The sequence below is a fragment of the Fringilla coelebs genome (genome assembly GCF_963513975.1).
Source record: "Fringilla coelebs genome assembly, chromosome: 3".
Lineage (NCBI taxonomy): Eukaryota > Metazoa > Chordata > Aves > Passeriformes > Fringillidae > Fringilla > Fringilla coelebs.
This window is the reverse complement of record NC_140030.1, coordinates 100,938,698-100,951,361: the sequence shown is the minus strand read 5'-3', so window position 1 is coordinate 100,951,361 and position 12,664 is coordinate 100,938,698. Positions and strand designations below refer to the sequence as shown.

The following is a 12,664-nucleotide window of genomic DNA, read 5'->3' as shown; positions in this document are numbered from 1 at the left end:
AAGGAAATTACTGTGGGAGAACGTCAAGTTTGCTTAGTTCATTTAGTGGAAATAATTTTCTGTTCCTGAAAGACTGAGAAACAGGACACTGGAACCAGTTTTTAATTGGTTTTTAAAACATGTAAAATTTCAGAGTTTAGTGTTTTCTTTTTAAATGCAGCATATTTTTTAAATCATAGAGCCAGGAGAAGAAGAATGCTTGTGATGCTTCAGCTATGTTGTTTTCTGATAATATCTTGTACTGTTGGACCAAACTGCTCTAGCGTGAAAAACTGTTTTTCCCAAGATTTACGTAAAAAAAGAGACTCATCAGTCAAAAATCAACCAACCAACCTATAGATGAGGGTAGCTGTCTGCTGCAGATGGATTTTACTTTTCTGTGTAAGGCTGTTTTAAGTCATCAGTGTAAATTTTCTAGGGAATGGTCTTCATTAGTTTTCTTGTAATTCCCCTTCAGCTCACTGATACCCTTAACTTTCTCCTCTCAACACAGCAAATGTCAGGCTGCTTCTCCCTACTTTGTTCTGCACGAGTTTGTGCATCTTCAACAAGCAAAAAATCTTCATGACACTCTGCTCTCTGGGGGGGAACATATGATCCTTGTTTTCATATTATCGGAGGTATAACAAAATGTTTGAAAGTATTTGTGATGCAGTTACTTGGATATAATAGGGCTCTTGACAAGTTAATGGTATTTATTTGTATGGCATTTATAAAAACCCTGTCTCTTCTTGAAGACTGCTATTCAAGTTTTCTCTCTCAGTTTTGTTTTGTTTTTTTTTTTTTTTTAATAGTGCTACTATGAAACCTAAAGTGCCACCTCCTTTACCACCAAAGGTAAGTGAGGAGAATTTGGTTGCTCAGCAGAAAAATGCATTTTAAATAAACAAATAAATTGAGAATATTCACATTGCTGTATTGGTGGCTCTTTACTAGTGAAAATTTCAGGATCAAAATGCTGCATGTGGGGCTTTTTCGTCACTGATAAGTGGCATGGATGCCTTGAATCGTTTTTGATGATGTTTTGTTTATTACTGCATCTCTTTCAGCCTAAATCCATATTTATCCCCCAAGAAACTTATTCTTCTGAAAATGAAAATCAAGGGACAATCAAGAGATGCCCAACATCAGAGAGTCCAGCAAAATCTACATCTCACGTTCCACCCAGACCACCACCTCCTCGGTTACCTCCACAGAAATCCAATCCTTTAGGTAATAACCGTGACCCCAAGGAGTATACAAGTATTTCTTAAATAATCTAATGTGATTTTATTTCTGTATTCTTAGCTGTGCACACATTAAAAGATATTGAGGTAATTTTTCTATGGTGGGCAAGTGACAGAAAGTACATGAAAACCAAAATTCATGAAAAAAGCATGCTTTAACTCTTAAAAGGGTCAAATGTACCTTCTATCAAAGTCACTGGCACAATTCCTGCTGGTGCCATTGGTGACACAATTGCTTTCCTAAGGCTTATAATGTAGAGTATCCAGATGGGAAAGAAGTATGTTTGTAGGTTTCAGGTTGAGTGTGTCAGCTGTTATTTGTCACGTCAATAACAGAGTTCTGCTTTCAAAGTTTGCTTTTGTAAGTAATGAACTGGGGTGGGGAGTAGAGGAGGTAATTGTATTTGTTTACTGTCTGCTCAGACTGTTCATTTTATGCCTTTGTCAGTCTGATGCCGTGAGAGCTGTCTTGGACTGGCTTCTCTTAAGCAAGCTCAATGTCTGCCTCTTAGTTGTTACTTTGGTAGCTTTTCCTTGCTTCATACTTAGTACTGCTGTTGATTTCTTAAAGATTTGACTCTAACAAGGTTGTGTTTCTAAGGAATCAATAATTGAAGTGTTAGCTATTGGCAGGTATTTCTTTAGGTATGGTCAACACATTTTCCCTCATAACTGTGGCTGCATTCCTTTCTGTGCTCCTGTTAGAGTTGTTAGATTTGAGTTATTATGTTAGAGTTGTTACATTAAATACCAAAAGTCATGGACCGAGATTGAAGGTGGCTTGACGGATACGTGCAGATGTTAGAACATGCATGCTTCAGAAATAAATTAGGGTATTTTAGACTATATTGTGTACAGTGTGTGTTCTGACTTAATTGGAAATTCTGGCCCACTTAAGAGGTTTTAGGTTAGATTACTCTTTGAGGTGAAGGTAGAGAAGCGCATTGTTAACTATGAATCTTTCTAGGTAATGGAGTCCCTTCTGTGCAATTAAATGGTGAAAGAGAGGAACTGCCACATCAACAGAATGAGGCTAGAGACACTAACTTTTCAATGAAAGAAAAGAAGGAAATGCTGGTAGGTATTTAAGCTTCTGGGTGTCCTTTTAGAGTTGTCTTGAGTGTTCTGCCTGTGCAAGGAAAAGGAGCAGGTGTGCTCTTTACTATGGAAGTTATGCTGGGTGGCATCTTGTTTACTTTGAATCGAAACACAGTTTTCCCTGATTGTCTAGCTGTGATACAGCCTTAGTCTGAAGTTTGTCAGTGTTTAATTTTCCTTAGAAACAATCACAAATATATGCCATTTTCTTGGTCTTTCACACACCTGAGAGACATAATGAGAGCCGTGTCTTGTGTTGTACTGGGTAATGACTGTTTAAGGAAATGGTGAAATGAGGGAATGGAATATGCTGTAGTTAAACTAGATTAAATATAACATGAGACTGCCCTCTTTGAAGGCTCCTTCCAAGTGTGAGGCTGGAAATGTGATTTTTTTGTGAGACGTGAAGAGGAAATAGACTAGAAACGTGGTGATGAATCTTTGTTTTGTTTTGAGGAAGTGCCAGTAATACTGGCAATACTTGGAAAAGTAGGATTACCTGGGCAGCTTTGAACTCTTCATTGGAAATTGTGTGTTTGAAGTTTACTTGTAAAATGGGTTTGTTCAGAAGCTTGTTTGTGCTAGGAAAACTTGATACTGACACAGAAAAGTGCATGTAGCACTGAGTGGTAACATTTCATGGTGTAATACTGAAGAGTTGGGCAATTGTTACAATATTGCTTAAACTCTCTCGTACTGGAAATGGCGTTTTTAGGGGCACCACTGCAGTGTGAACATGTTGCACAAGACTGTGCAAACATTCAATGAGGAGGTATTCAATTAGGGAATCATAGTGGAGATTTTAATGAAAAGAAAATTAGGCTGAGTGTTTGTGATTATGCTGTGTGTGGGGAGGGAATGTACGTGTTCAAGCATAGTGTGCGTGTGAGTGTAAGCATACTTTTAAATTTTATTTTCTAGAAACCAATTAGTAACGGCCTTCCTCCCACACCTAAAGTACATGTGAGTATTGCTGAGTCACACAAATGCATGTTGGGAGCAGGGTGAAAGAGCACATTTTTTGAATGTTTGTATTATTTTCTTTTTTACTTAAAAAAATCTAATATGACTTAGCAATGCTATGCCAGTGGTATGACTCTTAACCTTTTGTTACTACTTGAAGTAAAAATAATCCTTTTGGGAAGGTCACATTTTAATTTTTCATATGTATGTATTTAATATTTTTACTTCTACAGATGGGTGCTTGTTTTTCAAAGGTTTTCAATGGCTGTCCATTAAAAATTCATTGTGCAACATCTTGGATAAATCCAGATACAAGAGGTACTATATGATGAGTATTTTACCCATTTTGTCCTCTCCTTGAATTTCAAGAGTGCTTAGAAGAGCAGGACTATTCCTTTTAAAACAGACATATATTCATACAAGCAGGAGTTGTTCTTTCATTTTGCCACTGCTGTCTAAAGTTTTGTTTTTAAGATATATTGGATGGAGTTTTTGGCTTTGATTTAAAAGAATAAATTGCATATTGAAGTTAAAGACTCTTCTCAACATTTTAGTGCAAAAGAGGACAATCCTAATTTTTCTGTAAAAAATCTGACTTTTGGAGGTCTGAGCTGAGATTGATTTCTTAGTTGAGATCTTTCTGGCCCTGAAGGATTCTGCAGCTGGTTTTTTATGGTTTTCTGCATAAATGTTAGTGCTTTAATATCTAGCCTGATAAAAGGAATAGTTGGTAATACTGTACTCACTTTGCCTGCTATTACACCCTTTGATTATAAGCTAATGTAGACATTCTAGCGAGCTGGTCAGCAAGAAAATATTTGGATTTTTTTAGAAACTGGAATTAGGGAAGGGTAAATCCTTAGCAGTTGACATCATCTCATAGGAGATGTCTGCCTTGTTTGCATGCCTATGTACAATCCAGGGATTTGATTATGTTTAAGAGGCAAGATACCCACAGGCTATTGGGAAAATGTTCAAGTCACTACTGCTGTAGAAGTACTCTTAAAGAAGGCAATGGATATTTTCATAATACATGGAAATGTCTAAGTAAGATATGCTGAAATTATTCACATGATCTCCTGCTTGTGGTTGAATTGCCTTTTTTTTTTAAATTTCAGTTATTACTCAAAAAAACCCCTGAGCTTTCTTAATGACTTAAAACAGCCCCATTCATAATTTAAAGCTTCCTTATCAGGATTAATTTTCCATGCCTTCAAACACCATAACTATTATAGTTTGATTTGTTTCCATGTATGTATACATTGCTTTTTGGTGAAGGTGTGTATACCTTCCTGAATTAAATTTCTACCTCTTTTTGTTTGTGTTTGCAGATCAGTACTTGATATTTGGAGCAGAAGAAGGTATTTACACACTGAACCTCAATGAACTTCATGAAACATCAATGGAGCAGGTATATTTCTGGTTTAAAAAAAAAATCACATTTTTAACCCCTCATATTAATGTTTTATAATCCTTGTAAAAAATGGTTTTTACTATATTTACATGGGCACTGGCTACATTGAGAATTACCTTAAATATTTGCTATTGGGGATACTTTTCACTCATGTTTGTGTTTGTAGGCTGAACTGTGTTTATATAGGAGATCTTCATCTATTCTGTGTTTTGAACTTCATCATAGTGCATTGTTCTGCAGTTAAATGATTAGGTGAATAGTATGGAATTTCCCTGATGCATTTGGGATGAAAGTTTGTATTTTCCTTAAAACTTCATTACAATGCAGAATTTTTGCAGCAAACATTGTGACTCAGCTACAGGGAAGAAAGGAGGTCCTTTATTCACAGGAGTCCATTCTTGTGGTCTTAAAAGCAGCTTTGCTGATGAGATTCAGCTTACTGAATTCCACCTAAAGCTCTGTCTTTGCAAAGTCTTACAATAAGTAATTTTTTTAAAGGGTTGCTGGGGAGGGGAAAAGTTGCAGGCCTTTCTGTATTCTCCAGCTGTTTTGTTAGTCTCTAAGAGACTTGTTTCTTTCTTGCCTTCTCCCTACCATAGGGAGCTGTGCACCTGCCATCAAGAATGGAGGAATTTGCAAGGACAGTATTCACACTGTAAGCTGGAGGCACTGGTGTTTGTTCATCCTCCATGGGTCCAGACATTTTAGAGATGTCTGTTTTGTTGAGAGGGAGGCCTAGTTGAACTGAGCTCAGTGTAACCCATAATCATACTGGTGCTCAAGTTACCTGATTTAAACTTAGCTCAGGTACCACTCTGCTGCTGCACTGCAGTTGTAACAATTACCCTGAGAAATATCACTAATGTAATAATAATTGTTATAGGCCAGGTAGACCAGGGAAAGGTTTGGATTTTTTCTTTACTGTTTGGGGTTTGGTTTTGGTTTGGTTTAACTGGCAAGGAAGGAGAAGAGCTGTAATGAAAATCATGTAGTGTGTTGCCTAGTGAGCTTTCAGGGAAATGTTTTAATAAGCACTTAGAGACAAGAAGAAATGCTTGCTAACACAGCCAGTCATGTGTGGAACAAGGAATGAGTGACAGGTCAATTAACCTGCTAATTTCAAGAATTGCTATTCTTTAATCCTCAGATCCAAACCTACTGAGTCACAAAATGCTCATGTGCCTACAGAAGGTCAATCAGCCTTGCATGTTAAATTTTGATACAAGCAGTGTGGTAGATTATTACCATAGGTGTTTCTTACAGTGTGTTTAGGTTGTTAGAAGACTTCAGGAATAGAAGTGCACCCTCTGTGCTAACCATTTATTGCATCGTTATTGATGATAACAGTCAGCAGGGCTTTAATAGCATTTCCAAGTTTTGTGTTTTATGTCATTGTTTGCTCTCACTCTGACATCTCAGCATAAAAGCAAAAGTACTGTCCTTGAATATTTTTCTCTGTATTTCACTTCATCAGTGGACAAAAGAGACATAATTCACATTTCCAGGGGTTAGAATAGCTTCAAGGTTAATATTTTATTCTTTTTTTGGAAGATTTGTGTTTTGTTTTCTTTTGTGGTTGTTTTGTTGTTGTTGTTGTTGTTTGGTTTTGTTTTGGTTTTTTTTAAAGAGCAAAATAGTTGTCCTCCTGAGTGGTCAATCTAGCCCAGTAGTCTCTTTCCTAAAGTGGCAGTGGGAAATGTTGATGAGCTTGTTCACTGTGTGTTCTCCCCATACTCCACTAGAGTTATTGAATCAGGGATGTTAGAGGATCCCTGCCCATTTTTTGTCCTGTTTTGGGCCTCTTGAACATGGGTATGTCTAATCCCTTGTTTGTGTTGGTACTTTCTACCTCTATGCCATCTTGTGTCAATGAGTTCCAAAAGTTAAGTGAGGGGGGGGAAAAAAGTAGTTGTGGGTTTTTTGGGGTTTTTTAAGGGATGTCTTGTTCCTTTCAACCCCATCTCTTTAGGAATTGCAGGATTTGACAAAAAACAGCTCCACCTTGAAAATTTGTTGCACTCATTCATCACTTAAGGGAAATGTGTAATCATGCAGGTGAAGGTGAAGAATCCCTTCAGAGTGCAAGTTTTAATTGTTTCAAGAGATTTGGACTGTCACAGGCTTTAGAACAGTGTGGTTTGTTTAGAACGTGGTTTGTTGACCACACTTGGTTTACTGAAGTTTGTTGTTGAGCTTTTTTTCTTTGAAGGAAAAAATTCAGTGGTTTTTGAAATTTTTGGAAAAGAGTTGATTGATCTTTATAATGACATCTTATGGAATATAATATACCTGAAGACATGAGTATAAAATGTGCTAATTGTCCAAATGTTAATTCATATATTAAATATTGTGTGTGTGCCTAAGATTTACTCTGAATTAGCTCTGGAATCCAGGTAAACATTACTTGGCTTAAATTCTGCTGCAAAAAAGCAAGTCAGTATTAGCTTTGTCTGGTCACCTAAGCAGATACTAATTGATAATTGTCTGGTATATATGAAATTGAATGCTACTTCTTTGTTCTTCCTTCCATTTATCAGCTATTTCCTCGAAGATGTACCTGGTTATATGTCATGAACAATTGTTTGTTATCAATATCTGGTAAGTTACTGTGCTATCTTTCAGTGGTAGCGCTGGTAAACACTTGGTTTCGTATTTGAAGTGTGGTTTGTTTTCTAATTGCCAGGTAAAGCTTCTCAGCTTTATTCCCATAATCTACCAGGACTCTTTGATTATGCAAGGCAAATGCAAAAGTTACCTGTTGCTATTCCAGCACATAAACTCCCTGACCGAATACTTCCCAGGTAAATACACACCATCGGATATATCAGAATATCTTAACTCTGGGAGTTCAGGAGATGCTTGTGAAGCTCTGGGAACACTAAATAGTGGGGGGCTCTGTTCACAGATTGCAGTGAATGACTCATGTGCATTAATGAGAGGGTTGAGCCCTACATTTACACAGATAGGGATGTGTATTACCCTTGTTAGAAAAATGGATTTTGGTACACCTTACCTTCTGGTTATGAAGGTTTCTTGTTTCTAGGCATAGCTCTTTTCAGGTATAGTCTAGTGTGGTAGGTTCTGCTTGTACTTGATGCTGAACAAAAGCTATGGCCATGCCCCTCCTGGCTGCTGCAGAAAGTAACCGTGTCCTGGCCAGAACCAGGACACTGCCAAACAAGCCTTAGTAGTAGCCCATTCAAATCCCAGCAGAAGGAGGTAGTAACACTACTCTAGTTTGCAGAAAAATCTTTGATTTTTAAAGTGCATAGTGACACACTGGTTCTTCTAATAGAGTGGGATTTCTGTTAGGAAATTATATTATAGAAAATTTAATTCTCTGCTACCTTTGGTTCTGTTAAAAGCCTATTAACAGGTAATTCTTGGGTTCAGGAAAGGCTTCTTCTTGTTCAGTTACCTGCAAACATAATGGTGTGACACTTGTCTGAAAATTGTGTTCTTTCTAGAGGGTAAATTCTAAATAACTAAGAAATAATTTGTGCTTTGAATTGTTACCTTTTGTGTACCTGCACTATTGTTCTGCTCCTCTCTCCCAAATTTGACTTTGGTGCCTGACTTTGGCTTGAGGACTGAATCAGCAGTGCACTAATAACCATAATTACCATAAGGATCATGCTAGGAAAACCATACTAGATTCTGCCTGGAATGGTACGTCACCTAAGTTGCAGAGGACTCAAAAAATTTCTTGTCCAGTCATGTCACTTCCCAAGAAAAATGCAGCACAGCCTGAATGTGCATGCCAAGCAAGTCATTCAAAGGCAGGAAAGATTAATTTAAATAATCTGTTTTCCTGTTTTACCTCTGGTTGTCGGGTGTCAGGGTAGTCACATTTACCTGGGCAGAAGACAGACATTTGAAGTATGTAGGAGAACGTAATTTTTCCTACCAGACCATAAAGTGTGTTCTTAAACATTTCTGGATACTGTGATGATGAGTGCTACATGTAAAATGGTAAAAGCAGAGGTTTTGGTAGAGAAAAGAAAAGCAAAATTGGATTTGAAGTAATTTGTGAGGTTTGTATATTCATTTGCAAAATGTTCTAACCTCAGTGTATGATACTTGGTAGGCAGACATTCAGTAGCAGAAAATATGTCTTTGATAAGTCTCCTTTCCAGCTTCTTTCCCTGGAGTGTCCTTGAGCAGCTCCTTTCAAACCTTCCATGACTTGTTCCAGTGAAAATTTGTGCCCAGTACTCAGTTTTCATGCTGTTCACTCCTTTTGCATTATCAGTCACTTCTGGATAGTTACATTTGAAATGTTACACAGCTGTTTTCACAATTCATAGCTTTGGGTGCAGCATCTGTCTATCAATCGGTTTATTCCCATTTCTACAGCATCAGATTACTTATTTTTATTGTTAAGAGTACTGTGGCCAGTCTCAATAGTGCCTGTTGTCTTCTGGTGCATGTAGAAACTGTGAGTCGTGTTACCAGCCAATAATACTTTGGCTTATCTGATACATTTTCACATTATTGTTTCCATGCTTTCACAGGAAATACATAAACTCATATTTTTTAGTTTTTTGGTGTGGCAGGTGTTTTTCTGTCAGTGAATGTCTAAAAAGAAAATTCACTCAATTGTTTTAGTCAATCAATAATTTTGTGTTTATCTTTTGTAGGAAGTTCGCGGTATCTACGAAAATTCCTGACACTAAATGGTGTCAAAAGTGTTGTGTTGGTAAGTGAAGGTCTGGAGAATAAATGTGAAGGGGCAGCACAAATGGTGGCAGTATTAAGATTATTGAGTCAGGTGTAGGAGGTAAAGGGAGAAGAGACTTTTGTCATTATTGTGAAGCTGTGTGTTTGCAGACAGTCACCTCATTCAGGTTCGTCTTTGGGTTTAAAGCAGTAGAAACTTTCCCATTTAGCTCTTTATATTCAAAGAGAATTTACAAGAAATGCAGAGAACCGGAATGATGTCAAAATTCAAACCAGTTCTCCAGAAGACCCTAATCCCTGCGGATTGAGAAACTTAGAGAAGTTGCCATCATGATTAAGCCACCTGCATTCCTAGCAGAAGTTTCAGTTATCAATATTGGATGGTAAAAAGCAAAGGAGTATTCTTAATTCTTTGAGGACAGTGTCTCTGAAGCCTTTATAATGTGTTTAATAATGTGCCAGCTGCCAAAGTCTCAAAGCTGCACTGTGTTAAGACATGTTCTAAAAGGGAGGCAGATAGATTAAAAAAACCCCAAACCACTGAGATTGTTAATGAATGCTGCAGGGAATACTCCTGGGATAACAGGGGTGAGGTGACAGAGGGCAGAGTGTGTAAAAACTCTGACTGACAGAAAAATTAATTTTGGAAGTCCCTGTGTTTCTAGGTTTATAAAATAAGAAGCCTTGTGGTGTGCTCCTCTGTGATTCTGTGATTGCTCTCCTGCCAGGCACAGAATTTAACAAGGGTGCTCTGGTACTTGACATTATGAGGGCAGTCTTCATATTTAGAGATAGCTCGGCCTCCTAAGCCTGGAGCCTTTCGTGCATGATAAGTGTGAGTGAGGATTTGTGAACACAGCAAGGGTGGCTCTAAGAGTCTTACTTTTTGTGACTTGAGCCTCCATTCCTGCTGGCACATAAGTCTGCTTTTGGCCTCAGGGCAGGAGGAGTGCCACAGGAGACAGAAAAAACCAAGAATTTCTGGTCTTCTTTCTGCACCTTACAGGTGTTGGTGGTTGTTTTGTGGTTTCTGCTGCTGAGTTCAGCCTTACTCAGGGTCACAGCAAGTGTTATTTTGCACTTTGCAAATGCACTTTGTAGTCAGTCTGATGTTGAGTGAGAACTTGGATTAATGAAATAAAGCACTTATGTTTAAGGTGCCAAGGGATTGCTGATGAGTTTCTGTGGCAATCAGGTAGTGTGAGCATATTTCACTTCCGTGATAGTTCTGGGTTGTAGAATCCTGTTACCTAAACTGTGTTTATTGCCTGATGGCCCACAGTCACTTTACTGCACAGTAAAATCTGGCCTTTAGATGTATTTCTACAAAGTGCAAAATAACACTTGTTTGTCTTAAAGGAAATGTTGGCAGCACTTAAGGAGTGAAATTTTGTCAGTATTGTAGAATTGAAGTTGTGAAACTTCACAGGGCCCAATTTTGCAACTTTATTGTTCTCTGCCAGTTTTTAATTGAGTTCTGACAATGGAAGAGCAACACTTCCTGCTTTTCTATTGTTCTTCAGTTTCAACTGGATTTCCTGATGGTCTAGAATTGTTCATCAGAATTACAGAGCTCCTGGATATCACACTGGCTGTGATAGTGCTTGAAAGGCAGCTGAACTGTTCACTGCCTGCTGGGTAACTGTGTGTTGTAGAAAAAACCATTCTTTAATAGCTTGCTTGTGGTGATTTTGGGATAGCTTAGGCAAACCAACACAGGACACCCAAGGCACTCCAAATGTGTATTCAATCAGCTATTTTTTAAATATATAAAAGATTAGAGTGGGGGTGGTGAGTATTTTCCAAAAGTAAAGGGACTGTTATGGTTGGAAATTGTTTATAATTTGCATGTGCTTAATACAATAATATTCTCTATCCTTTCTTGGCAGTGAGAAATCCCTACACAGGCCACAAGTACCTTTGTGGAGCACTACAGTCTAGCATTGTTTTGTTAGAATGGGTTGAACCAATGCAAAAATTTATGTTAATCAAGGTAAAATTACAATTACTCTCATGTTGTACTTATACTTCTAAGTATAAGTATTGTTGTCTTCTAAGAATAAGTATTAGCCATTTCTTGATTTATTAGACTTTTCTCTTGGTTTCTGTTATGTTATATTGAAAATAACTATTTAAATGTGTCATGTATTAACTGACTGAAAATAAATGTTCATGTTTTTGGGGTGCACTTCAGTTAGAGAACCAAGCCCTTTTATCTATGAACGTTGCCCTTCAGTTGCACAATAGAAAACTGAGGCTGGGAGGCTGAGACATGGGTTAATAGTGGTCTTGCTCTGATACTAGAGAGAAGGTGACCATTTATTCTATGTTTTTTGACACTAAGGTGCCCAGAAATGCTTGTTATCTCCCCATCTGACATCACCTGAAGAGGCAGAGACAGGGTGGGCTCATGTTTATAAAAAGGCAACTGCTATAACTCAGTCACCCTGGAAGAGAAGGCTTAGAAGCTCAGTAGCCAGGAAGAGCAGTGATGAGCACTCTTGTTGTCCATGGGCAGCTGCAAAGGACACACATGATAAAAGACATGCTATTTTTTTTTAACTGAATTGGCATGAGATGCTTCAAGCTTCTTAACTCAGGCCTTTTGTATTTATCAATTCCTGTTATCTGAAGAAGTAAACCTAACATTACAAAGTATGTCATAAAATTTACCATACTGTTTGAATACCTAATAGCAACTCAGACTACATTTGTTTCCCTTCTAATATCTATTTTTGCTTATTCATCTAGCACATAGATTTTCCTGTACCTTGTCCACTGAGATTGTTTGAAATGCTGGTAGTCCCCGAGCAGGAATTCCCTTTAGTTTGTGTTGGTGTCAGTAGAGGAAGAGACTTCAACCAGGTGGTGAAGTTTGAGACTGTCAACCCAAATTCTACCTCTTCGTGGTTTACAGAAACAGGTTTGTGTGCTGTTGTCATTGCATTCCAGAATATTCTTTGCTCTTCTCTTATAGCTGAAGCACTAAAAGGTAGGCTTCTTTAAGGAAGCAAATTATTAAATCATTAAGGCTAAGTGACAATTGCAAGTTCTCTGCTTAAAGGGCTGTCTGGTTGAACATGCTTGCACGTGCACTTTTTTTTATGTTTCTCCTAGTTGAACTGATTGGTTTCCTTGAGATTTTTGGTATAGCAGAGGATGGAGTTATGGTTTATTGCATTTCCATAAATTAGGCAGCACTTTATTACTCCCTGTGCTGTTTTGTGCTCTACCCTGGCACAATGACTTCTGTTTATTTAATAGGTTTTAGTAAAATTGCATT

The 12,664-nt window shown here is 37.7% G+C and overlaps 1 protein-coding gene across 6 annotated transcripts in view; it reads left to right on the top strand.

Annotated features, from left to right (window-relative positions):
• The window catches only part of MAP4K3 (mitogen-activated protein kinase kinase kinase kinase 3), a 65,561-nt gene that overhangs the window by 43,153 nt on the left and 9,744 nt on the right, over window positions 1-12,664 (top strand). For 3 of the 6 annotated variants that reach the window (XM_084202070.1, XM_084202075.1, XM_084202073.1), the window contains 11 exons: window positions 795-837; window positions 1,050-1,212; window positions 2,194-2,303; window positions 3,246-3,287; window positions 3,521-3,605; window positions 4,619-4,698; window positions 7,239-7,299; window positions 7,385-7,502; window positions 9,342-9,400; window positions 11,271-11,374; window positions 12,133-12,304. In XM_084202070.1, the coding sequence (XP_084058196.1) occupies window positions 795-837; window positions 1,050-1,212; window positions 2,194-2,303; window positions 3,246-3,287; window positions 3,521-3,605; window positions 4,619-4,698; window positions 7,239-7,299; window positions 7,385-7,502; window positions 9,342-9,400; window positions 11,271-11,374; window positions 12,133-12,304 (1,037 nt within the window). The remainder of the gene's footprint in view (window positions 1-794; window positions 838-1,049; window positions 1,213-2,193; window positions 2,304-3,245; window positions 3,288-3,520; window positions 3,606-4,618; window positions 4,699-7,238; window positions 7,300-7,384; window positions 7,503-9,341; window positions 9,401-11,270; window positions 11,375-12,132; window positions 12,305-12,664) is intronic. The other 3 variants (XM_084202071.1, XM_084202072.1, XM_084202074.1) reach the window with 3 other exon arrangements.